Raw genomic sequence first — 26,989 nt, forward strand, 5'->3', positions numbered from 1 at the left:
GTCAGAAGTCTCCTGTGGCCCTGCAGCATCAATCCCTACACGTGGCATTACAAAAAGTCTTTATCCCTTGCTCGAGACTGCGAGGAGCGAGGTCCATGGTAAAATTCATCCTGTGAAGGAACTCACTGTCTCCTTCCAAACCCACTGGAAGTTGTTTTTCTATCAACCTCAGATACCCAGGGCTTCCAGACATTTCTGGGTGAATTCTGCTCATTCTGCAAGCCAAAGGTCAGCTAAAAGTGGTCAGTTCAAGTCTACTGAAGAGTAGGTTGAATCTGGGGACCTTGAGTATGGAATATAGCCTGTCTTTTGAGCTGCTCCAGACCGGAGGACTGGAAAAGGCACACTGCAGTGGGACAGCCTGGGGGCTCTTGCCCAGATACCACAATGCAGTTCTGACACCTGCCAGGAGCCCAGTCCCACATGAGAGAAGGTCAAAGGAGGTTTCTCCAAATGACAGCTGGGCACAGCCAGCCAGACCCACTGGAAAGGAAAAGCAAGGGAGCAACCCACAGACAGCCCTACCCTGAGTCTCTAGGTGATGGAGGGGATCAGGCAATGAGGTTTCCTCCATTTGCCACCTACACATGTCCACTGCCAAGGCCCTGTAGTCAGAGCCAGCTTTAGCTACCAGACAGAGCCACAGCAGCATCTATCTCATACATGTGAGGAAGGGAAAGGGAACCTGGACCAGACACTTCCCCCTAAAACATGCTGGATGCTGGATTCAGAAACACTAAGGGACCTGCCAAAGTTGGAATCACCAACCAGCCTGGGGCCAGGATTTGGCATAGCAGGACTGGGAGTGGACACCCGTTCATAACCCGGAGCCCAAACACGTCCCCTGAGCTGCATCCCAATGAGCCCTTGCAGATACAGGCATTAGCCCCAAGGCAGAAAAAAGGGAACAGAGAGGATGGAGAGAAGTCCCAGCAGATTTTACCCCCCTAGCCCTCATCCCTCCCTCCCGGCCGCCTCACAAATAAATTGTACTTTGGTGCAAAGTGCGGCTGCTCTCCCTGTCACCATATGCTGTTAGCATCTCGTTAGCATCTGTGGTAATTAAAGAGACAGCTGCTAACGAGCAGGAACAGGCATACATCATCCCCAGACCTTCCGACAACATGCCTGTCTTTGAAATTATGTTTCATTTGCAAACTTGGCTTCATTAAGTCAGCTTGGAAAAGTGAGAGACCCAAGTGGGTGCTAGGCTGCACATCACCGGCTGCCTGCAAGGCGAGGTTGGCTGCAGAGTGGTGAGAGCCCAGGGGTCCCAGGGCACCCCAAGCCTACCCCTCTGGTTCTGGTGGAAGGACTTAAATTCCCTTTTTTGGTTCCTTGTAAAAACTCCTTGTGAAATTCCCAAGTCTGTGGAAGTGGTATGGATGGAGGATGGCTTGGAGCAGGACTCCTGCTCCCATCTGCCATGGTTGCTACAGTCTCAGCCCACAGATTTCACCTCTCCAATAAGGCACAGCTGCTGCCCCCACATCTGCAGCTCTGCACCCACCTTTAGGAATTCACACCAAGAGAGGTGGGCTCAGTCTTTCCTACACTGGCTTCTCTGTCTGTTCCCAGTGTGGATCCTACCCTTAAAATGCAGCACCTCACTCCCAGCCACACTGTCCCCACTGGCTCTTGAACACCAGGGCCAAGGTGCAGCTGTGGGTCACAGCTCACTGGGACAATCCAGATGAGGATGGTTTAGGGATCATCTTTGACAGAGACCAACAAAATGAACAGGAATCAAAGAAACCAGTGCTGGGCAGTTCACCTGAGATGAAATCCATCAGGTGAAATACAGAAGGAGACCACTGAGATGTGGCCAGGTGGTCGCTCAGGTTGATGAAGGCAGCCTGTTCCCCAAATGTGACCGTGCCCACCCTGCCAGCCCTTATGCAGTTTGCTCACTGCTGGGGACCTGACTGAGGGGAGCTCTGGGAGCTCTCCATGTGAGCTGAGCTGGAGGAGGGCAGCTGCAGACACCCTGTGCATGCCCACGTTGATATGTTGGGAGCAGGCTGAGACAAGCCAGCTAATTCCCAGACTGTCTCACTGACTAGATCTAGCTCATCAGGCACCTAATATTGTGCATTTTTCAGCTCTTGTCTCAATTTATCCATCTCCCTTTCCCTGAGGTGTCTCATTAAGAGTCTGATAAATGCTACCACAGGGTCCTCCCAAAAGCGCCAGCCCTCGCTGGCTCCCCACGCTGCTGGCCCTGGGCATGAGGGGCTGTCCTGTGCCTGTCCCCATCCCTCACCCAGTGTATCTTGCTCTGCTCAGGGCAGGTTTGCTGAGAGCTGACCCAGTAGCTGGGCACATGGCTGCCTGCCTCATTTACACGCACAATTACTGCAGTTTGGGGCACTTTCCCTGCTGGCACACTGTCTGTTGTAATACTCTTCATCTACTCCACAGCCCTCTCCTGCTGTTGCTGCCACCTGCCATCCTCGCTGTCCAGAGACAGGTGAGAACAGCCCCGTGGGTCTCCTCTGGTGGGACCAACCCAGAAGAGGGCATGAGCACATCCTCAAGTCTCTTCCAGTTTATCTCAAGTGACTCAAGGAGTGGAGTTTCAGCCACTTCCCAAGGAGATGAATCCCAGTGTAACAAATTTCACAGCCAGCAAGTCCATCCAGGCACTCTGTGTATGTTTCTCCTGTAATGGTGCCCCTAGATCAGGTGCTGCTGCTGCTACCACCCAGAGACTGGAGGTGTTTTCCCATGTCTAAATCATGGTGTAGCCAAGGATTTTTTTATAAAGAGGCATTGCCCTGGTTCCACCATCCCCACACCTCTCACCTGCTACTCCTTATCCTCAGACCTGCTCCACAACTGGTAATGTGTCCAGAAGCCTCTCTGAAGGGGGTCAAGGACAGATGCAGGACATTGGTGGTGCATGAGCTAATCCAAAGTGGCTTCTGAACATGGCCCAGTCCAGCCAGGGACAGGTCAAGGATGTCAGGTCACACACAAAAACACAAAGTCCCCTAACTCTGCTGTGGGTGTTCATAGGCTGTGCAGTGCACTTTGCTCAGCCAAAGCATAACCCTGTTCACTTCAAGGAGCCTTGGAGGAGTTTATCCACAAGGAGAGCTACTCCTGCCTGTCCCACCAAGTTCACAGAGCCCAAAGAGCCTTCTGCCAGTGCTCTACTCAATCCCACTGGGCACTGCTGATGCCAAAGGGCCCTACTGGACAAAGCCTTGGCACAAAGGGGTAGTGGGAGGTTTGACATCTCCCTATGACCAGCACAGCTCTTCTCCTCTCCCACCCCTGGCAAGCAAGCTCCAGCATGCTAGATAGATTGTTATAGATACAGGCTATTCCTCGACAGAGGCAAACAGCCAAGAGCATGTAAGTGATATTATAAATCACCTCTCGTTGACGATCACTTGAGTTCTGCTGAGACTCCTGCTCGCTCTCATCTCTTGGCTGGAAATAGTTCAAACTCTCTTTATCTTAATGAGGGATGAAATCCCACAAAAACAGCAGTGTGCCACCCAGTCTCACTGCACCAACACCAGGCAGCATCCCAAGAAACAGCCCTGCTGCCTGACAAACCAGCAGCAGGATCGCAGGCATCGTTCACCCATCGGAGTCATCCCAAAGCTGCAGCAGGACTGAGCCTGGGGTCCATGCACTGGAGCTGCTGCTGTGTTATCTGCATGGAAACTGGTGCAGCTGTAGCAGGTGGAAGCACTGGTGCTGACGGAATAAATGTTCTCAATATGGGTAGATGCACCAGTGGTAAAAAAACAGCTTACACTGTGGCGTCCTCTTCTCCTACCCCGATGAAATTGGAAACAGGTGAATAAAAGCTAAAAGGCTCTGCAGCCTCATGCATGTGCAGTTCAGAGCTCTGTCCCTGGCTGTCAACAAGCTCCTCAAGGCATCCATCCCCACCAGGGCACCTTTGTCAGGGGAAGCAGCAGTAGAAGTGGAGATGCCTGCAGGAAACAATTCCCCTACCACAGAACCTCAGTGTTGGAGAGATGAAGGAAAAGCAGCAGCATTACATGAAGAGTGCAACTCATCAAATACAACTCAAAGAGGCAGAAACAGCCCTGATCACAGCCATGCCTGCAGAAGGATCAGCTCTCAGGGCTTTTTCCTCCTGAGTTACACAAGCAAAGGCAAGAAGAAAGGAATGGGGACCACTCCAAAACTCAGCTGAGTTGCTTCAGATTTATCTTTCCTCAGGGCACCATTGTTAAAATCTCAAACCCACTATGCATTAAGCAATCCCAATCTGGATTTCATTTCCCAATCTCAGCTATTTCCCAAAAAGGAGACCAGAATCACATCTTAGAAAACATGAATGGAAACAGAGATCTGGGAAGCAATCTCTGCTCTGGGAGGGAGCAGCAATGCTCAGGACCACGTCAGCCTGGGCTTTGGGTAGCACGCTGCCTGGCCCAGTGAGGCAGGAACCACCTCCCTGTCCACATGGGGCTGCCATCGCTTCCCAAACTCACCTTCAGAAACTTGTACAGCAGAAAAGTGAACCAATTTGTCAGCATCTTCTCTGCCACTGACTCCGTTCTGTAGGGAAGGTAGAGAGCAAAGCCATCAGCACAGAATATTAAAGGTCTCTGATCTCACCCATTGCCTCCTCACCCTCAGACTGTAGCTAAATTATTTTTGGCTTGAAAAGACTTCATCTGGGAAGGAGGCTCAAAGCAAGGGGCACGAGCAGGCAGCACAAGCTCTGCCGGAAAGCCTGCCCATCAGCAGCCCCCAGGAGAGAAAAGCAAATTGGTCTCCAGTGTATTTGGAGAACTGCAACAAGCTCAACCTTGTCCCACTGGGAGTCTCACCAGGGGATGGATGAGAAGCTTTCTGCTTCTCCCTGGTACCTTCTACTGCAGTGAACTTTGTTTCTTCTATGATGTCCCATTGGAAGCAGGCAGCTCTCTCCACAGGAGGATTGTATGAGGCACCAAAGCCAAGTACAATATCCCCAAACGTACCTCAAGCTCCCCAGACAACCTGAAAGAAGGGCTGAGGTTGCAAGGCAAAGACAGATGTAGCTGGAAGCCCCTTTCCCCACCTGGGAGCTGCTGTTGCCTTCTGTCCTGCAGTGCACTCAGCACTGCCATTGTCCTATGAAGGCCACCAGTACTGGTGACACGGGACTCCCCTGCAACCCCTGAGGCAGCCCTTGATCTCTAAAGCATCAAAGTCCAGGAGCCATAGTAGAGCAAGAGGACAATGACCACCACCAATCCAGTGGCACATGGCCTTGGTTAAAGCCACAACCAGATTTAGGTCTGGAAACTGACCCAAATATGGTTTTGATCAAACTTATCCTCACTACTAATTCAGCTGAAAACAAGGGGATTAAAGAAGGAGGGAGTAAGAGCAGTGGTTGGAAACTTAACCTGTTTTCCATGTACTTTTGGAACACAGACACTGTGCCAGGCATGGAATTTAACCCTTCCATGCCTGCATGGTGAGTTTAGGGTTGCTGTGTGTCTCCTTGGAGTGGAGTGGTGATGTAGGAGTTTGCATGTTTGCACTCACTTGCTCCAAAAGAAATTTAAAAATGGAGCTGTGCCTCTCAGCTTTTGGATATACAGCTAAAGGAGGCAGGCAAAGCTGCCTTGAGAAAACCTATATATTACCCCTAGTTTCCTACAGCACAGTTCACATCCAGATGGCAAAGCAGCATAACAGGGAAGGTCCAGGGAGTTGCCTGTGTCTGTTGGGGACCATGTACAAAAGGGAGAGCAGGATCCCTCAGGATGGGTGTGAAATGTGTGAATAGAATGAGGGACCTCGTGGTGCTGGTTCTGCAGCCAGGATGTGCCATACCAGCAGAGAGAGGGACACGGAGGCACAGAGGGAGCTGAGGGTGACACCAGACCCTGTGAACCCTGCAGCCCTACAGGTGCAGCTAACATGCCTGGCTCTTCACCACACCTTAGCTCTCTGCCATAAGATAAAAACTCCCTTAACATGTCCATTATTTTTAACATGGCCTTCACTCCTAAAATCTCCAGCTTATCCACCCATTAATTATCAGATCAGCCACCTGCAAATGCAGATGGCCCTGAAAGCACAGGCAATACTAATAACCTCAGGGACATTGCTGCATTCCTCTTGCCCCAGGGAAACAAATACAAATGGTTGACTCAAGAAACAAAATCCAGAAGGAACCAAAATGTTAGAGCCACCAGAAGGAGTCCCACTGCCCAATTCCATGCACTGCCATGCCCAGCAGATGGGCCAGGAGCAGTTCCCAAAGACCAGATGGCTGGGGCAGAAAATCCACTTTCCCAGAGTTTATTCAAGCTGACTCAGTGTCATATGGTCCCTTCCAAGGTTTTCTCTTGTGCTAATGGGGTTTAGCCCTTTTTGTCCTCCCTGGAATAGCACAGATCTCCTTAAACCATTTGAGAACAGCATTACTTGAGCCTTCAGGGAAGGGAAGGCTTCATGCCCCCACCAGGCAAGAATAATCCACCACATGGAACAAAAAAAAAGGGAGAAGGGACATGGAGAGAAAGCCAAGGGAGAAGTGGACTGCAGCTATTCAGCAGACATCCTCCCTGGCCCTAGAAAGGACCTGACAAGCCCATAATGCTTATCTGAAGTGCCACCACTCAGGCTCTGGAGGATGTTTGTCTTTATCCATGATAGAGCCAGATGCCACAGCAATGGGGGGATTATCCAACAACCAAATAAATAAGTAACAGCTCTCCCCAGTTAGATCAATGCTAATCCAGTTGCCCTGGGCAGTAAGCACACTCTCACACCCAAGGCTAATCAAACAGATAGAGAAGCACAGCTCTCTGCACCATGGCTTCAAGAACAGTCTCTTTGTTAAATATCACTCAGGGAAGCACAAGCAAGGTGCTGGCCAGGGGACTTATCCCTGTCCATACTGCAAAGGCCTTTGAGCCCTGAGGCTGGAGACTGGCAGTCTTTGGGCACTGGTGCAGGCTGGGCTCTGCCCCTGTGCTGCTGCCATGGCTCAGTCACTGCTGCTGCCAGCCTCCTCGTGATGCCTTTTATTTATATTTTATTGATTTACTTCAGGAGCTGGAAATGCATTCTAAATATTTCAGTGAAACCTGGTGTTCTGGAGGAACGATTGGAAGAGAAGGGCCTAAGAATGCAGTCAGGGGACAGGGATGGGGAACCTCCAAGACGTACCCCACTCCCAGACAGCCATCATCAGCACAACACACCCCCTCTGACACATGCTAATGAGCTGCTTTGAGACATTAAGGGCACCCTTGTAATGTAAATGAAGCAGAGAGAGTAAGAAAGCAACGAGATGGGCAACACAGATGTAACTGGGACCAGTCACATCTGGGTCTTCTCCAGGTGTTTCCCCAGGGCCAAGCCTACAAAACCTGACAGGTTTTGTCCAGTCTGGCCATGACACAAACATCAGTTTATCTTTGAAGGATGCCCTGGGTTTCTAGAGCCTTTCTGGTGACATGCCAGCCCTGTGCCTCTCAGCCATCCCTGCATCTCTGCCAAAGGCTGGTGGCACCAGGCTGCTGGGTGTCAGCATGGGGAGGCACCACATGGCGTGCAAAGGGAGAAGATGGCACCAAGGGCCTCGAGCTGAACCAGTGGAGCTTATTAATAGTTTTTGTTCAGGACTTGGTGTATCTTTCAATATTCATCAGCCCGTGATGAAGGAGAGCTCAGAGCTATCGTTAAATATTGATGGGGCAGGCAGACTCACGGCAGGGCTTGGCAGGCTGCCTCCTGCTTGCACTTCCCCCGGCCCAGAGAGACTCCCAGCTCGCAGAGATCTGAGTGACTTTCCCAGGAAAGCCCCCATGTGACTGGCAAGGCAGGTAAGCCCTGAGGAGACAGCAGGGAAGGGAGGACTCCTGCCTGCTGCCAGCCCATGGAGGCAGCCACACAGCCACCAGGCAAGGTAAGAGCTGCCCCACATGCCAAGTGATGTGGGGGACCACCTGGTCACCTTTCCTTCTCCAGGTGACCTACAGCAACCCACCACAGTGCCTGGCACCAGCATGCACCCTACCTGCACCAGCCTGGCAAGCACCTTGCTGTCTCCTTCCCAGACAGCATGAGCCCACACAGGCCAAACTGGAGTGAGAACATCCCCCGGGTGCTCCTGAGCTGGCTGGGGCCAGGTAGTCCCACATCCCTCTCATATTTGCACACAGACAAGCAAGGAAATGCTTGACCACAGACTCAGTGCTCTCACTGCCACAGCCAACACGAAAGCCATCACTGGTGGCATCCCCAAAGGACACCAGCTCATGGCACCGTCCCACAGCTCCAGCCTCTCAGGGCGACACTCACCTCCGCAAAAGCAGCTTGGGGTGGTTCTTGCTCTCCAAGTTCTTCTCAATGAGGTCGGACAGGAGCTGTTTCAGCACCCCTGTGGCATACTCCATCTCGCCCTGCAGCGCTGTCATGATGAGCGAGGCCACGTTGCCGCGGTCCCGCATGGAGAAGCTCCGCTGCGCCTCCAGAGTACGGATGAAGGTCAGCAAGAAGTGCTTCTTGTTCAGGAGCTGACCAAAGAGGGTCAAGGACTTCTCCACATTAGCCTGGACCTGCAAGGATAGAGCAAAGCTGAGAGACAGGAATGATAGGGATGATAGTGATGAGAAGGTGGCTGGACTGAACCACACCCTGAATTGACTCTCAATCCCACAAAATGAAATTATGAAAAAGGGTCAAGAAGCAGATGGACTAGGTCTATCCCTACTACCAAGCTTCCCCTTTGGTGATCAGTCTCAGTTCCTCCACAAGAGTTATCTAGTTTGTAAAATCCCAGCATCAGGTTAACACAGTCTCAGGGCATCAATGTTTATATATGTCTGTATAGACACACCCTACCACACAAAGACTCTCTCCTACTTGTGTGCAGACACGTAAACACATTTCCCTGCCATAAACAAACACTCCTTCTCTCCCAAGCACACACACAGATTATCATTTTCAATTTCAGCTAACAAGCAGCTCAATTCCCACCCAAGTCACTGCAACATGTGCTTTGGGTATTACACAGAAAGCAAATAAAGCCACAACCCCGACTTCCACCGACAGCAAACCCGCCTGGTTTGTGGGGATGGATTTCAGATAGGGAAATAATAGCAGAGATCTGTCTCTGTCCCACTGCAGACACACCCTAAAAAGTCCCTGTACTCATGAGACATTTGAAGTTGTGTTTCTGGCCATATTTGGCCATGTAGGACCCAGCAGGCTTGGATGCTTTCACACCTGCATTGCCATCAGCAGCCCAGCTCTGACCAGCCCTGACCACATTTGTTATCAGAAACAAACATTTTTACAAGACTCCATTTTCCCATTAGAAAAGATGGTTTCCTCTGAATAAAAGCCTTCCTGTGATAAAACATCAGTTTTTTTCTTTAATTCCCCCCCCCCCCATCTTCCTGATTGGGAGAATAAGCATTAAATTTCACTTCATGTCGGTATTTGGAGACAAAACAACTCTTTTCATTTCAAAACACCAACTCAAAATGAAGAACAGAGTTTTGACACATCAAATCATTTCACTTCAATCAAAACTTTGGATTGGTGCTTTTCAGTTCAGTGAAATTCCTCACAATTGTAACTTCCCTCTCCAAAATACTATTTCCCGCTTCCTGCTTCCCACCAAGTCCTTGTCGATTCCCAGTCCCCGTGTTCAACTTGCTGATCATTAGCAGAAATAAATGAACAATACCGAGTTAAATATTTAATCAGGCTTAAATTCTCATAAAGCAGCCAGCCTGCCCCACAAGCCTGCAGAGGAAGGGAGCTGGTACCGGTGCTCGCTGTGGATTAGCATGTGCGTGAGCAAGCTTCCTTCCGTCACTTGCAATAGCTAATGTTACACTCTGAGTAAAGAGACAAATAAAAGCAAACCTGATTAAATTATATGAAGCTTACACAACTCTAGTTGCTTTATTTAATCTCTTTTGGGGATTTTTTTTTCCCCTTTGAAAATTTAACCCCTTGCTTCCCAGGCCAGGCTGAACTGGTGTGCTCTCTCAGGCAGGATGTTTTGGGTTAGGAGCTGGAAATGGACAAAGTCCACCCAGCCTGCCACAGTAAATGCAAAATTCCTCCTCTGATATCCTTTTTGATACCCTTTCCACTTTCCCTCTTTAGGGAAATTCTTTAAGAGCAAGAGCAGAGGTGAGAGGAGAGCCAGGCATCTGCACAGACAGGAAGGGCTGTGCCCCAGGGAGACCTACACGCCTGCTTTGGCTCTGAGCATCCGGAAACCTGAGCTGCAAGGGGAAATCCATGGAAACAGGGTCCCCACCACCCTCCAGAGCTGGGATTAGGGGCTGGGGAAACAGAGCAGGCAGAGGGCCAGGGCCCACACCGTAGCCATGCTGGCGTACAACACCAGCACGTGCACTTGCAGTTGGTAAGAGCTTGTTGTGTTGTAATTAGTGACCATGCATCTTGCACCAGGGCCAATTACTTCTCCTAAATACATTGTGAAGCCCACGTCGACATTAATTACTGTGCTGGGTCAGCAGTGAGGGGAAGCGAAGGTCACCCCCCTCCTTCCTCTTGTAATCAAGAGTGGCCTCAGCAGCCCAGCACACGAGAGGCAATTGCTATGCAATTGCATGCACTAAATTATACAGAGGTGGGGAGGACAGGAGAAGAGAAGGAGCTGGTTTGGGGAGCAGAGGAAGGATGCCAAGGATGGGTTCTGCATGGGGAAATGGAGCCAAGCAAGCAGGCGATGTCAGACAACCCTGCTAAAAACAAGCGACCAGTCAGGCATCAAACAAACCCAATTGAATAAAGCAAGTGCTGTAGAAAATGACAGCAGCAATGATATTAATATAAATATTGATATTAATGTCAGAGAACGCAGTAACCATTTGGCAGCCAGTCCACATCCGCGCCGGCTGCCACGTGGAGAGATGCACCACGCCGGGCCAGCATCCAACCAAAGCATCTCTCCAGCCCGGGGGCACAGGGGCTCGTGCAGGGGACTCTGCAGGGGCACATCCCCAGTGTGAAACACTGCAGAGACAGACAGACAGACCCACACCTCCATCTCCTTCAGCACAGGGTGGTCCTCTATCCCCGGGAAGAGAACCCGCATGGCGTAGGTGCGGTAATCCAGAAAGGGGATGCCAGCCCCATCCAGGTCGTTGGTCAGCTCGTTGATGTCTGTCTGCAGCTCAGCAAAGGCTAGGGAGGGAAAAGCAGAATTAAACAACACATCCTGGAGTCTCAGCACACAGCGTTGGCACTCAGCCCCTCATCACACCCCCAGCACCCCACGGGTGGACCCTCCCCAAGGCATGAATATTCTCAGCATTCCTCTTCCTGGCAGGCTGTGATTGCTGTCCCCATCTCACAGATGGAGAAACTGAGCTGCAGAGTGTGGGGATGACATCTCCGGAATAAATGAAGTGGCAGATTTGGGAACAGAACTGCCAGGTCCCAGGGGGGTCAAATCCCCCCTGCCCAGCACTTGCAGCCTCCCAGGAATGCTGGGGGCAGGGAGGAACAGCAAGGTTTGAACAAAAACAGAGCTTCTTGGGGCAAATGTTAGCCTAAATCACAAGATTGCCCTAATTTCTTTTTGACCTAAATACTACTTGAGAGAAGAGCTTGAACACACCCACCCCAGAACCTCCTGATCCCAGCAGAGGCAGCTGTGACTCCCAGGGGAACATGATCCAGGGGGGTCCTGAACCTTTAATTGCACCTACAGGGAAAAGCTGATGGGAGAAGACTGCTGGAAATGCACCAGGGAAGGGGGTTGGGGTGGGGGGAGAAAACCCTCAGAAAAATCAAATTAACAGCACTTTAAAGGGAGCTGAAAGCCAGGCAGAGGACTGCAGGCTCGTCAGCCTGATGAGAAAAAACAAACCGTCAGCTTGAAAGGCGTGCTATCTTATCTGTAACTAGTGGGACTAGAAAAGAGAAAAGGCAGGGAAGAGATTGTGCCTTTTAATTAAAAGCAGATCCTTTTATCTGCCAGCTGTGGAAGACAAGACACCATCCCCTCCACCAGCTTCCTCCCCTCTCCCTGTCACCAGTGCCATCCACAGGCATGTGGAGGGATGGGGACTTAGGGGAGCAAAGGTTTGTCTTTCTTTCCCCTTTTTATTATCTTGTTTTCAGTGCCTGCTTCATTCACAGTGTCCGGGCTGCTTGTGGCTGTGGCTGGCAGGGTCGGGGCCTCTGGAGCCAGCTCGGGGGGATAATGGGCAATTAGCTTTTATCAGCAGTATCATACAAGGAATTCTGTCCAATTTCACAGCTTCTGTCTGTCACATAATGAGAGATCCACTGCCCACTCACAGGAAGCCTTCGCTACCCTGCTTGCTCTCTTTTCTCCCACTTGGAGAAACAGAGAAGAAATTCTTAACTGGAAAAATCCCCAAATCCCACCTAAAATGAGTTCACTTCCACTGACAAAGCAGCTCTGCCCATTCCCATTCCCTCTCTGAAAGGCAGTAAGGAAAGGGTATGAGCACACTGAGCCTCGGAGCAGCAAGAAACACCCAAAGAGCCCCATGCTGATGGCAAAGGCATCCCTCACCCTCCTTGCACTCCAGGGCCACCCGGGACTCCAGGTTGTCCATCTGCAGCTGGAGCCGTTTCAGGGTGCGGTCGGCATCCCGGGACTTGCGCTTGTAGGCGATGAGGACGATGATGATGATGAGGAGGAGCAGGCCGCCGCCGCCGCCGATGCCGATGATGGCGGGCAGGGTGAGCAGGCTGTCCGAGTAGATCTGCAGCGTCCCCGGCGAGAACTCGAACCCTCCAGCCTTGATCTGCACCACAGAAAGGCAAAAAACGGAGCTGCTGTCAGGGAATGTGTGCCACAGGGAGCCCTCCCTGCTGTGCCCACTGTGCTGGGAACTGGGGCACGACTCCCAGCCCAGGGCAAACGCAGGCATGGCAGGAGCAGTGCAAGACGCTTCAATGGCACGCAGCACACACGCTGCCAGTGCACGTGGAGCAGGCACCGAGTTTGATGTCTCATTCAGACAACATTACAGTAACAGATGGGATGTAAAGCGAGTTTCCCCACGGATGGGGAGCCTGGGGAGGACTGTGCTGGGTCCCTTTTAACATGGCAGAGTCCTGGAGTGTGATACAACCCCACAAACAAAGGAGCCTGCCTTGCAGCATGTGCCAGCACTGAGGGGGAGAGGTGGGAATCCCCCCTGCCTTGCATCCAGCGCCAGCCAGGGCACAGTAACACCCAGCTGAGTGTGGGGGAGGGTGACAAAGTATTTGCCCTTACCAAACATGTGATTAGGAAGAGGGATGCCTAGGGAGCAGGAAGATGACTCCTGTGGAACGCTCTTGCACATACACCTATTATCTGGTCCTCATTCAAGGACGAGCACACAGCAGGGCTGGTGCTGGCATAAAGACTGACATTCTGAGACACACGAGGCACAGGGAGCAAAGGCACCAGTGTCAGCACTTACTGTGACTTTGTGCTGGCCAGTGAGGTTGGGGGACTCGCAGAGGAGCTGCGTCTCAGACACCGTGAGGGTGCAGGGAGTGTCTCCGATCAGCACCGTGTAGTTGAGGCGGGAGTTCCCAGCAGCTGGTGGGAGCAGGTTCCTGCCCTTTGAGGGGACAAGGAATGAGACTGTCAGTTCTCATGCAATGGGGAATGTTTCAAGAAGCCCAACACAAGGCAAAATCTTTTCTCCAGAAGAGACAAAATGCCACCTCCACAGAGGGACATGTCCCTACCTCTGCCCCCAGGTGCAGACTCTTTACCTTGAGGATGAGGGGAGAGCTGGGCTTCAACTCCAGCATCCCTGTGGGGCTGAGTGGCTCAAAGACAGGGTCTGGGTAGTAGACGAAATTGGTGGTGTTGATGATCAGCAGGGCCTGGACGTTATCCATGACAAAGCCGATCTCATCCGGGCGGTCGCCGAGCTCGGGAGGGCTCCGCACAGGGTTGTCAATGGAGGGAGCGTAGCACACCATGGTGGTGTCATTGTAGACAGTGCAGTTCTGCAGGAGGCACAGAACCAGGTCAGACACACTCCCAACAAGGTGGGCAGGATCAGATCCCACAAGGATCTCCTGAAAGCAGTGGCTCTGGACACAGGGTTCAGATTTGGAATCTCTTGCTCTGTTCTATCAACAGGCATCACATCCCACCCCAGGGCAGAGACAGACTCCTGTCTGCAATGGATGTGCAAGGAATGGCAAGCTGCAGATGGGCTCTTTCTGTCAATATCCTATAGGTGTCCCACAAACCTCCCACCAGTTTTGAATGCTGAGATCTCAACCCTCTCCTGAAAGCACCTGGCTGGAGGCTCTGCAGAGAGATTGGTACCTCTCTTTGGGGCAGGAGCCTCTGCACCTCAGCCTCTCCAGACCATCATACCTGAAGGGCAAAGGTGCCTTTGCCCTTTCTGCCCTGCATTTCACACAGACAATATCCCTCCTCTTTGTGCTCTGCCCCCAGCCCCAGCCAGCACCACTTACATTCTCCCTTTCAGAGCTGCAGTACTTGGCCCGGATCCTGGGCTCTTTGATGGTGGCCAGGTTGGTGCCAGTCACAGTCAGCAATGTCCCACCACTAGAGACACGGAGACAGTGGGTTATGAAAGGCAGCTTGGCACTGGATCCCCAGTTCTAGGAAGGAAGCAGCCATCATCTCCAGCCAGATGCCCATCTGCCCCAGCCCAGGTGAGCCACCATGCCCCAGGTATCTCTTATCCCACCCATATGTTGCATGGCTGGCAGAACCTGGCATGCATCAATGTAAAATCATTTCAGCTGACCCAAGGGCCAAATAGAGATATAAAACCTGGTGATTAACACTGACATCCCACCCTGTGTGCAGGTTGAGGGTCTGAAGATGGCTCCCAAGCTAAAGTTAACTAAGCGTTCACAACAGGAAAGCATCCCAAGTACAAGCTCCTCTCTGCCACCCTTTCTCCACCACAGAGGCAGTGGGTGACAGGAGAGGCTGAACTCTGCCAGGCTTTTTCCATGATTTGGTGTTAAAAGCCCAGTGCTCCCAGAAACCTTGGCCATGCCTCTGGGGAGCTTGCTCCTCATCAACAGCCTGGGGAAGGTTTCCCTTGGCACTAGCTCTTAATGGATTCCTTCATCTCCTCTCCAGCCAATTCAAGCCTTTTAGGAAAATATGTAAACATTTCAAAAACTCCCCCGATGGGAAATATTTTAATTTTATTTGCCGCCACCAAATGTCAAGCTGAAATTAGGCAGATCCAAAGCACTCTCTGCTCTTGCCCCCTGCCAGGCTGAGCATTGTAGGCCAGGAGTTAGCAGGGCCCTGGTGCCAAGCCATTGCTCACACTCCTCTTGCCACATCTCTGGAGTGCAGCCTGGCAGTTATCACAGCACTGAGATGTGCCCATCAGGAGCGGGAAATCCGTACGGGAAACAGCCTCCCATTCATCCCACAAGCTCCTTGCAATTCACCTGTTGATGCTCCATTCAGGATCAATCTTCTGGATGGTGGGGTCCTCTGTGTAGTTGTACTTCACCTCTGGGTTGCTCAGCTCTGCTCGGTTGATGCTGATGAGGATGGGGGAGCCACCAGGGGCGTGCCCTGGGGGGGTCCTGCAGCGAATCTCACGGGCGCTTCTCCTGGGGCACAAACACACAACCTGTCAGTGCCAGGGCAGCCAGGGAGCCCCCTGCCCCAGCCCCTCTCCCCTTCTGAAACAGCTGCGGGGTGAAGAGAGAAAGGAGGGAATAAAAACTTCTCCTGGGGCACAAACACACAACCTGTCAGTGCCTGGGCAGGAGAGAGGCCAGGGCAGCCAGGGAGCCCCCTGCCCCAGCCCCTCTCCCCTTCTGAAACAGCTGGGGGGTGAAGAGAGAAAGGAGGGAAAAAAGAAAAAAAAAAAAACAAAAACCCAAGAAATGAAACAAAAGGCAGGCGGGAAAGACGGAGCAGCTCCTGAGCGTTCCCATCGTGCGGCGGCTGCAAACAGCAGCGATTAGGGCTGATAACCAGTAATTACCGCAGGAAAATATTTAAAGAGCCGCTCCATTATCATCCCTAATCTAAAAATTATCCACTTCATGCCTCAGGGCTTTGTGCTTTTAGAGAAAAATCTCTGTTCTTAGGGCTCTTCCTGCAGCCTCTGACACACAGAGGTTTCAAGAGGAGACACCTTTGGCCACCCAGGGGGTTTGGCTCCCATGGTCTCTCCTGCCTTCCTAGCCCAGGCCTCTGGCTGCTGCTCTGTCTGAGGGTCCCACTGCCTTTGAAGCTGCCTGTTGCCCACCCCCCACCACCCTGTGTGCCCCTCACCATGAAAAAGCACAGGGCCGTCCCCCGATGGTCACGGAGACGTTGCTGCCAGCGTTGAGGTGGGTGCCTTCAATGGCAATCCAGGTGCCACCAGAGAGAGGGCCCCGGGCTGGGACAACACGGGAGAAAGTGGGCATCTGTCAAAGGAAAAGGGCATCCCTGGAGTCAGACAGGCTGGAACAGAAATCCTTACCCCCAGGCAGCTTCAACCAGGTGACAGGACCACAGAGGAGAGGACCTGGGAGACACAGCAGTACTAAAGCCTGGCAGTGCCAGCAGGACAGTGGGGAGGCAGAGCAGTGGCAGCCTTGGAGAAATTCAATCATCATGACTCAATGCCTGACTAGAGAACCCTCCCCTCCCCCTCAGGAAAATGATGGTAAATTTTCCAACTCAGCCAGAAAACCACCTAAAACCACCCAGCATCACCTCCCTTTTGAGGTGACAGACCTGTCCCCAGCATTGGGCTTACCACAAAGGTGAAGGTCTTGGGGGATATGGCCCGGTAGCTGGGCGTGCAGTCCCGGATGCACACTTCTACCCGTGCCTCATGCACCTTGCTCTGGCTGGCATCTCCGATTTCACACACAATCCTAAGAGATGAGAGCAAGAAACTCTCAGTGTCCTGGCACCAAGACACTCCCTGTGCAAAGCAAAGGTCTCAGGTGCCAGCAGATCCATGAGAAACCAAGGTGGTGGCCCTCAGAGAAGCTTCCCCAAAGCCTTTGAGCCCTTCCCAGAGCAACCACAACCAGCAGGTATTTCTCTCCCAGTTCAGCTCTATGCCTTGTGCAGCCACAGGCAGCATTTTAACACCATCAGTGCTGTCCCAACCCTCCTGAGGTGACCTGGAGCACGCCCACCCCTCAGCAGCACTTACTGCTCGGCGCTGATGTACTCGCTCTCGATGGGGATGCACGCCACCTTGCCCACTCGCACACCCCAGCGAACATCCTCAAACTTCAGGCCCAGGTTCTCGCCAGTGATGGTCAGACGGGTCCCTCCTTGTCTGGGGCCAGTCTCAGGGAACAGCTAGGAGAGAGCAGGGTCTGTCAGCAGGATGCAGAGCCACAGGGACGCCTCACTGAGGCAGGCTGCAGCCCAGGCAGCTGCAGGATGTGTGTTACAAGCAGCAAGGAGCAGACAGGTGATGAGAAATGCCAGCACATGTGTGAGCTGCCCACAGAGCAGGAAAGACCTCCCCAGTGACAGCTGTATCCACAATATCCCCCCAGGAACAAACCAGGAGACATGAGAGATGTCCAAGCAGAGGGCTGGGATAGGGACACCCTCCTGCAGGCACAGCCATCTCCTGGGTCACAAGGACACAAGAGTTGAAGGAGACAGGGTAGCATCAGCTGAACCAGCAAGGAAGCCCCTGGATGTGCCTGGCTTTTGGCCAGGTCCCAGGTGCCCAGGGATGAGATTCCCATGTCCAAGATGTCCTCAAAGGAGAAAGCATCTCCAACAGGTCCCTGCAGAGGGGAAATGGCAGGCAGGGGGAAATGCTTTTCTCTTCCCCAGCAAACCCTTTGCTGAGGCCAGTTGGGAAGGGAGGGGACCTAAGCACAGCACCATGCCTCATTTCCCAGGATGATGCCCAATAAAGCAGACAGGTGTGGCCTGACAGACAGTGGCAGAATGAGGGATGAACAGAGGTGTGGGCCCTGTTCCAAGGTACATGGGGACTGCCTCTAACCAGGCAATTACAGGCAGCTTTACATCAGTGATTGCTGGCCCCGAGGTCAGCGCCCACCTGCAGCACTGACTGGGATGAATGGCAGAGCTGCATGCCCTGAGTGGGCCTGGAGACACAGCTGGGTCCCAGTGACACAAAGACACAGCAGAGGAGAAGGCAGCTGCAGGCAGCAGCAGAGGGAAAGGGGAATGCAGGCTGGGTCAGTCCAGGAAGAAATCCCAGCCTGACCCAGGGGAAGGGATGGTTCTATTGCAGGTGATGGCTGAGAGCAGCCTCTCCTCCCCTCTGGCACTGCCAGGCACCTTTGCCTGCACTAAGCCCAGCTCCTGGACAGGTTCAAGCCACGACCAAGCACGTGTAAGCTCTTTCCATACTTGGCAAAGCTGGGCAGCTGTAGCCCTGGGGCCTGAGCCAGATGGATCCTCCTCCTCCTTGGGAAGGGCTCATTCCTGAACATCATCTCCACAGCAAGGAAAAGCAGAGGAGCTGAGGGTGGGAAATTTGCAGCAGTGGATATTGTCCACATCATCAACCCTGAGGGACTGCATGGAGCCAGGGGCTGTTTCTGCACAGTCCCACTACAGCCATTGCCTCTGGGGTTAACTTCTGTCCCTGAGCTGGTGACCTTCAGCACACACAAATTCACACAGGAGCACCCAGTGCCCTTCCACACAGGTATCCTGCAGGACATGTCCCAGGCCAGCAGCAGAGCTAGGATTGGTGCTGAACCCTGGTTCATGCCAAGGCAGTCACAGCTCACTATTTTCACAGCAACAAAACCCTCAGGGGCTGTGGGGAACCACTGTTTGCCTAAACCTTGTTCAGCCCCTGCCCAAGTCTGGGATTGGAGCTCGTTCTAGCAGCTGCAGCCAGCAGCAGGTTGGGTCTTCCCCTCCAGAAAGCTCTGGTGGGAAGGCTGGCAGAAAAGGCTGTTTGTTTGGTGTTTCTAAATGAGTGTTAAAAGCTGCTCCTGCGTGTTCCAGCCTCCTCCTCCGCAGCAAAAGTGACAAGGGCCACGTGTTTGGGGAGGAAGGAGCCAAGGAACGAAATGACACTGCTGGCCAGCCAGCACAGGGAGGTCACAGCCAAACAAGGTGTGTGGGAGGGGGGAGCTGCCAAGGAGAGCAATAGCTGCTCAACCCCCCTCTTCCCCCTCCACCTCCAGACCCCTGGCCCCAACAAACAATGCTGCTTCTCTCCTAATTGGTTTCATAGGGTCCTTTTACATCAACAAGCAACCAGCTCCAGCGGGTACAAGCAGTTGGCTTGCTCTCAGCTCTGGTGGCCACAGCACAGCCAGGAGGTGCAGAGGCCAAGGGGAACCCCCTTCCCAAGGGAAAGAATGTCACTCTGAGGGTCACAGTGAGCACTAGGCAAGACACCACAGAAGTTTGGAAGGGGCTTGTCCCCACCACTGAACAATGGGCAAATGATTCAAGGGTGAAGGTCATCTCCCAGCCCAGCCCCACCACCGTGAGGACACCTGCACTCTGCTGAGCTGGCCAGGAAGGAGCCTCCACCTCCTCATGAAACCACTGTAGGAGACTCTTCTCCCCCATTGCCCTGTGCTGCCCTCTCTGCACTAGACTTTTCTCTGGACCACCTGCAAGCATGCCCACAGCCCAGGTGTGGGACTGGGGTAGTGGGAGGCAGCAGGCAGGCTACAGGAGCAGCATCACACCAACAACCACTGCACATCCACACTGCCTGCCACCTCCCAGGGCACTGACACAGAGCAGTGCCAAGGTCAAGCCTACCTGCTAAAAGATGTGTTCCTGCTACACCTGCAATTACTGTAAAATCTCATAATGATTCAGGGGGGGAGAGCTGTTACCATCAGCTCTGGACCAACTGCTGTGACCAATGCTGGGCACCATCAGCTGCTGGGAAGCTGCTGTGAGTGGTGTGTGTGTGTGTAAATGCCTGCAGCCCTGGTCACCTGAACACAAGAGGACCAGGGCACAGCCTACAGCAAGGCCTACAGCAAGACCTGCCCCACAGCATCCTCCACTCCCATCACCCCTAGGGGTCTGGATTTGGGGAGTTCAGCCTGAGCACAGTGGGAAGCTGACAGGGAGCCCTGCAGCTCTACACACAACTTCCATGTAGGGATGCAGGCTCTGAGGCTCAATCCCACTTTTTCAGGAATACATCCCTTCTCCTGCCAGCACTCCACCAGCCCCAGGCAACTCTGCAGGCAGTACTGCTTGCAGGCAGGGATGTGCCCAGCAGGGCTGTTCCCCTCTCTCTCCACATGGCTGCCACCCAGCACACTGCAGGGCCCATCCGTGTGAGAGGCAGGCAGCACTCTCATTTCCAGCCTCCATCAGATAAGGCACTGAAACCCAAACAGATCAGATCCTGTGCTAAGACTCCAGTAATTAACACCTTCGAGGCTCAGCCAGGCCTGGGTTAGCAGAAGGTATCCAGCTGAAATACCCACCAGTCCCTCCTTGTGAACCTGGATCCCAGCCCAACAGGCATGTGAATATTAATATACACAATCCTAAAAGCAAAGGTCATAAAAGCTGTCAGGGAAATGGGATGGTGATGATGAACTACCGGCCCCAGTGCACATGGCAACACAAGAAGCAACCTAGAGCTTCCCTGGATCCCTCAGTCACGTGCAGGAAGGGTTGGAATTTTGGGAACGAGCCAGAAAGCCCAGTGCACAGGGGTGGTGGAGAGAGGATTTTAGCCTTGGAAATGGAACTGGTGAAAAAAACCACTCAATTACTAAACACTGAATTGTGACCGTGTTCACAGAGGTCTTAGGATGAGGGAAGAGACGAGGATCTGACTCCATGTTTCAGAAGGCTTGATTTATTATTTTATGATATATATTATATTAAAACTATACTAAAAGAATAGAAGAAAGGATTTCATCAGAAGGCTAGTCAAGAATAGAAAAAAAAAAGAAAGAATAACAAAGGGTTGTGTCTTGAACAGAGAGTTAGAGCCAGCTGACTGCGATTGGCCATTAATTAGAAACAGCCCTATGAGACCAATCAAAGATCCACCAGTTGCATTCCCAGCAGCAGATAACCATTGTTTACATTTTGTTCCTGAGGCTTCTCAGCTTCTCAGGAGGAAAAATCCTAAGGAAAGGATTTTTCATAAAAGATGTTTGCGACACTGAGTAGATCTGGCTGCCGTGAGCTGCCCGGAGAGCCCCATCCCCATATCCCATGAGGGTCCCTCGGCACAGGGTGTCCCACAGACCTTGGTGATTTTGGGGCGGGCACAGGGTGTGGCACGTACCTTGGTGATTTTGGGGTGGGCACAGGGTGTGGCACGTACCTTGGTGATTTTGGGGTGGGCACAGGGTGTGGCACATACCTGGGTGATTTTGGGGTCTGCACAGCGTGTGGCACATACCTTGGTGATTTTGGGGTGGGCACAGGGCGTGGCACGTACCTGGGTGATTTTGGGGTGGGCACAGGGTGTGGCACGTACCTTGGTGATCTTGGGGTCGGTGCAGCGGCTGCCGCCGCTGCTGGCGTGCATCCAGCTGCTCTCGTAGGCCAGGCAGTGCTGGCGCAGTGAGCAGCGCCGCTCCGACACGCACCAGCCGCACTCGAAGCGCGGGTCGGCCTTGAGGCACAGCCCGCAGCTCTCCCGCAGCGCCGAGCACTTGTACAGGTGGGCTGCAAGGGACGGAGGAGGGCAGGGTCAGCACGGCCCCCCAGCCCATGGGAAAAGGTTTGGGGGAAAAAGGCTGCTGATCTTGGCTGTTCCCATCAGCTCCCAGTTGGACAACAGGAAGGAGCCACAGGAAGGAGCCAGCAACACACTGGACTCAACACCAAAGTAGAGTGCCTCCCAAAGCTCTTGGGGAAAGCCTCTTGTTTAAAAACCCACCAAACATGGTGCAAACTATGGTCCAGAGCCTGGAGGCTGAGGGGGCACTGGGCCAGGTCCCATCCCATCCCTCACTCACTCACCCTGGATGTTCTGGGGGTTGTCAATGACAAAGTTCCCATTCCAGACCACAGACAAGTTGACGGGCAGGTCACTGATGTCATTCCCTTCGTAGAAATACTGCAGGAGGAAACAGAAGGAGGCAGAGCCTGTTAATTATTGAGACAAATGTCCTGGTGGTGAGGGGCATAGAGAGACATACAGTCCCATTACATGGATATCTCCCATCAGGCAGAGGAGAAGGATGGGGTCCTGGCTGGGACTTGCTGGCTAGGGACAAACAGGTCTGACAGCCACTCATCAAAGCACCAGTCACAGCACATGAAACCAGTGGGCTGGACTGACAAAAAAAGATAAAGCAGCAAAAAGAGGGTTTGTAAATAGACCCAAAGCCCATCAACTCAAAGGTCTAAAGCTGCTGCTGCTGGAAGAGGAAGAAACAGATGGTGCCTCTGCAGCACAGATGTACTTCTCCCCACAAGGCTCCCAAGCCCTTCCCCATGTCCTCCCCAGCCCAGGGATGCTCAGTTGGATATGTGGGATTATGGTCATCACTAGTGAAGCTTGGGGAGGACAGGCTGGGCACATCACAGGAGTGGATTCAGTAGAGTCACCCCCAACAGCCATTGGGAGGATGTCCCTCACAGTCCTCTCCAGCCCCATCACCCCTAACAAAATGACAAAGCTGTGGCCACATGGCTGTGGGTGGGACAGAGCTGAGGACCACTCCAGTGCCACATTGGCCCTCAGAAAGAGGTCAAGAGAGAGCACACCACATCCCCAGATGCCCCAGCTCCACACTGTGCTTGGACATTGGCTGCTCTCCATTTCATGACTGGAACTACTACCCTGAGTTTCCAGGTAGGAAGGTGACACCAGGGAATTCTACCCCTCCAGCTTTAGGGGACCAAAACTCAGGCCCTTAGACCTGCTGCTGTCCAGACAAATCCACCTCCATTTCTCCTTCTGGCCTGGCCAGCACCTCCTCCCCACCCAGACCCCTCTGCCCTGCTTCAACAGCTGAGTCCCAGCCCCAGCAGCACCATCAGTATTCCCTGCAAAGCCCCTGCATGCAGCCAGAGAGGTTTAATCGATACAGAGGCAGGAAGGCATTTGGAACCATCCCTGACAGCTAATGACCTCCTTCGGCAAGAGATTCCCCGCTCCTCGCCTGAGAAAATGACAGGCGTGTCAGGAGAGATTAAATGAATGATTCATGGCTTGCTGGAGTTTGTTAGAGAGCAGTGGATGCACCAGCAGTGGTTCACCCACAGCCCTGCCACCACCTCCAGGCAGTGCCAGTGTCACCTTTCTCAGCCCCAGGCTGTACCAAGAGGAGGTGGCCCCAGCATCTCCCCCAGCTCTGCTGCCCCACACAGTGCCCCACCCTCTGCAGGGGCTCTGTTCCACTCGACCCCTCCACAAGGGGTGGCCCACGAAGGAGGCCAGCTGGAAAACGGCACTTCAGTCTTCTCACCTGACCATCAAAGCTGTGCTGAGTCTCCCCCAGACAGGCAGCATCACCAGCCAGCATCAGACATGGCACCAAAATGGGGCACAAGCCCAGAGTGAGACCTGGCTACAGCAACACGCCCCTCCCTCAGCACTACAGGGTGCCAATGAGAGCCAAGCCTGGTTCTCCATCACAGCTTTTTCTTGGTGATCCCTTGTCCATGAGCCATCCCACCCAAACGCAGGGCGGAGGACCCCAAAATGCAGCCCTCCCCAGGGAGGAAGGCTGCTGCTGGTCAGCTGCACACAGCAGTTGTCAGCCATAACACAGCCAGCTGCAAACCCAAGAGCTCCACCACCATCTCCTGTCTACAGGCAGAGCCCCATCACCCTCAACAGAACCCCCTGGACATGGCAGCTCTTGTTGTGTTTGCTCAGATAACTTTCACCACATCCCCACCAGGCACCATCCACCACCAGAGCCTCTCAGCAACATCCTTGTTACCAGGCCTCAGAAAATGAAGCCAGAACTTGGCTAGGAGTCCAGATCTGTTCACCTTGCCCTGTCCTACTCCCACCCAAGGATATCCTCAACAGAACCACAACAAGGAGCTGGCCAGACCCATAGCAGTGAGCAGAGCCCATTCCCTGGCAGCAGGAGGGAGCACATGCTGGGGAGGGTGGTGGCAGTGCTGGAGCAGAATTTAGCTGTGACGAGCCACGTGGCAGCGTAAGTGAAATTGGCATTTTCAATTTGTACTCTGACATGTCTCATTTGGGGCCCTGGCATCTCGGGAAGGCATCCAGCCTGCAGCTGTCCAAAACATTTATTTGCATCTCTCTGCCCCGGCTGCTTTTGGAAATTAGTTCTTCTGGGAGGTGGGTTGGAGGAAGAAGAATAGGGGGAGAGGGAGGGAGAACATTAACTCTTCATGCACCAGTCCTGAGACAGCAAGAGGCCAACTGCAGGAGAGACTGTCTCCCTCTGGGAAAGGGCACAGGACTGAGGATGCTGACTTTGCTGTGGCAGGGAGCTGGAGCAGACAGAGGGCAACAGCAGGAGCACAGGACTGTGTGAAGGGAATGGCAGACCAGGAGCTGCTGCCTCAGCTGGTGTTCAAAGCGTGGGATCACTAAGGGAACAAGGATATCAATGAACAATGTGTCATCTGCATGTCTGTCAGAGCCTCTAACCTGCCCTGCAGAGACAGCAGTGGGTCTGTGGCTTGGATGCTGCTCCTGGTCTCTGTGGAACACTGGAGCTGGAGTCAGGACTTGGCTGTGCACAGGCAGGAGCTGCAGCTGCAGGGGCTCCAGGCTTGGCCTCCTGGGACCTGGAGATCCATCAGATCTAATTTCCAAAACGTCTCATATTTCGAAAGGTGTTTCCAAAGGGCCTCCTCACACCAGCCCTTGCCATACTGTAAGCACAAAAGTGGCCTCTCCACCCACAGCCAGGGAGGCAGCAGCATCCAAGTGAAGCAGCAGCCACCTTCCAGCCCTGAAGGCCCCACAGCTGGTGGGGATCAGGCAGGGGGTGCTTACCAATCTGTCCATCCTATGGGAACCAAAAAGGAGCTCACAGACAGCCAACAGGTTCCATCACGCTGGCTCCTCCTCCTTGTTCAGAGCTAACATGGTGTTAAACACCCTTAAACACTTAACTGTTATTAACCTCCCAGTTAATCAATCCCAGTGGCTGGCAGCAGACTGGGATGAGCAGCAGCAGGGGAGTAGGCCGGGATGGGTGTGAGTGGGGGGATGCACCTACCCAGGCAGCCCTGCTGTCAGACCATCTTCCACTCCACAAAGGTGCACAGGACACCCAGCTGTGCCCAAAGGATGATTTGGCTTGGAAACTGCTATGAGGACAAGCTATGGGAAAGGGATGTTTGCTCTGGGAGCAAAATGCAACAGGCACAGCCTGAGAGCAAACCAACAGTGCCCAAAAGTGATGTGCTCTGATGCAGCACAGCCCACAGAAGGGGATGGGAGAAAAGATGTCAAGTGAGTCAGCAACTGAGATGAGAACTGCCTGGCCCCTTACCTAACCCAGCCAGTCTCCCTGTCCCTCCCTGAAGAGCTTCCAAGGCAAATGTGGAAGAGAGGACAGAGGATGTTTCAGCCTCATCCACCTGGATACTGATCTTCCCAGCAAGGTGTCCTTCTGCAGAGATGCAGTTCAGGCAAGAGAACTCCTCACTAAGCCTTTCTCAAGGCTCTTTACCCAAAACTTATTTCAGGCATCTTCCCAAATAACAACCACCAACCTCACGTTCTTTTCACATCTCTGATTCTCACATCCACCCTGCCCCCATGCAGGGAATGCCACCGGCCCTGCCAACAACAAGGGCTGTGGCTGTCACCTGCTGTGGAAGTCCCACTTTTGATTCTAGGAAGCCCACTGCTCACACACCCACCAGCTAGCAGCAACAGGCACTGAGAGCTCCCAGCTTCCCTTGGGATGAGAGATTCAGCACTGTGAGAAGGCACCTCCAGGGAGCCACACAGGAGACACAGCTGCAGCTAGCAGGAAACACCCCAAATCTGTGGGCAGATTGCACTGAGATGCACTTTGGGATGCTGCTGCAAGTGCCATGCCAACTGGACGGCACCAGCCCTTGCCATGCCAGGGGAGGCAGGGCAGCCCCAGAGCCATCACACCCTTCCCATAGGGCATCCATCCCACTGCAGCCACAGCCTGCCCAACCCATCCCCGGGGAAGGCAGCACAGGGGCTGCTCCTCTGCAGGCAAACCCACACATCCAAATTTCCTGTGCAGCCCCCCTCACTCCCACATGCACCATCCCCCTGGGCTGCATTTCTGGAGGAGAGCTCGGGCTGCAGCTGTGTCCTATTTTTCTGTAGTTGATGACCTCAACTCCTTCCCCGCACTACGGGGACGGCAGTAATGTACATCGCGTCTCGCCAGGGCTCAACTGCAATTCATCATTATTTTATCTGCTGGAATTTAATTGGATCCTATCAAACTCTCCTGATACTCCCTTTTCACTTTAAACACTGCTGCAGGAAAGATAAATGTAGGCACCGCTAGGATGGAGAGCGCGGCTTTGTTGGCGAACGGAGCTGGGGCTGTGGGCTCCAATCCTGCTTCCCTCTCCATGGCTGGTTAATTAGAGATACATATAGTGGAGGTGTGCAGTGCTCAGAACAGGGCATGTGTGTATGATTTATGTTCCTCTATAAATATACCCTGGGCCGAGTAAAACACCGCCATCCGCACAACGGCACAACTTGACAGGAACGCTCAGCCTCTGGTTCTGCATCTCCTTTTTCTCTTTTCGCATGGATCTCCTTCTTTCTACCCCTAACACACACAAGCTCCTTCACCTGGATTCCTCTTGCCTCAAATCCAGCATGGTGTGACAACCTGAGACCCTGGGAATACGCCAGAACAACGCCCAGGTTCTACAGCAACCAAAAACTACCCAGAAAACGTAAATCTGAGAGGTCTTACCTCACTCCCCAGCACCCACACTGGGGTACCACACATGGGCCCACCCTGCCGGCCCAGCTTGCTCTGCATCCACACCACTGTGTCCCAGCAATAATTCTCACTCCAGGGTGAATATCCCAACCTGAGCTGAGCCAGAGGGCAGGAACCTCCGCAGCAGAAACTGTGGGCAAGATGG

The 26,989-nt window shown here is 53.1% G+C and overlaps 1 protein-coding gene across 1 annotated transcript in view; it reads right to left on the bottom strand.

The window, feature by feature from the left end:
• The window catches only part of PLXNA1 (plexin A1), a 111,402-nt gene that overhangs the window by 12,839 nt on the left and 71,574 nt on the right, over nucleotides 1-26,989 (bottom strand). Inside the window, exons 11-23 of the mRNA XM_058031725.1 lie at nucleotides 21,908-22,004; nucleotides 21,420-21,610; nucleotides 17,145-17,296; nucleotides 16,737-16,857; nucleotides 16,265-16,401; nucleotides 15,424-15,591; nucleotides 14,458-14,551; nucleotides 13,738-13,977; nucleotides 13,437-13,580; nucleotides 12,536-12,770; nucleotides 11,030-11,172; nucleotides 8,302-8,558; nucleotides 4,482-4,548 (exon numbers count right to left, since the gene is read on the bottom strand). Coding sequence (XP_057887708.1) covers nucleotides 4,482-4,548; nucleotides 8,302-8,558; nucleotides 11,030-11,172; nucleotides 12,536-12,770; nucleotides 13,437-13,580; nucleotides 13,738-13,977; nucleotides 14,458-14,551; nucleotides 15,424-15,591; nucleotides 16,265-16,401; nucleotides 16,737-16,857; nucleotides 17,145-17,296; nucleotides 21,420-21,610; nucleotides 21,908-22,004 — 2,046 coding nt within the window. The remainder of the gene's footprint in view (nucleotides 1-4,481; nucleotides 4,549-8,301; nucleotides 8,559-11,029; nucleotides 11,173-12,535; nucleotides 12,771-13,436; nucleotides 13,581-13,737; nucleotides 13,978-14,457; nucleotides 14,552-15,423; nucleotides 15,592-16,264; nucleotides 16,402-16,736; nucleotides 16,858-17,144; nucleotides 17,297-21,419; nucleotides 21,611-21,907; nucleotides 22,005-26,989) is intronic.

The sequence above is a fragment of the Melospiza georgiana genome, chromosome 11 (genome assembly GCF_028018845.1).
Source record: "Melospiza georgiana isolate bMelGeo1 chromosome 11, bMelGeo1.pri, whole genome shotgun sequence".
Classification (NCBI taxonomy): Eukaryota; Metazoa; Chordata; class Aves; order Passeriformes; family Passerellidae; genus Melospiza; species Melospiza georgiana.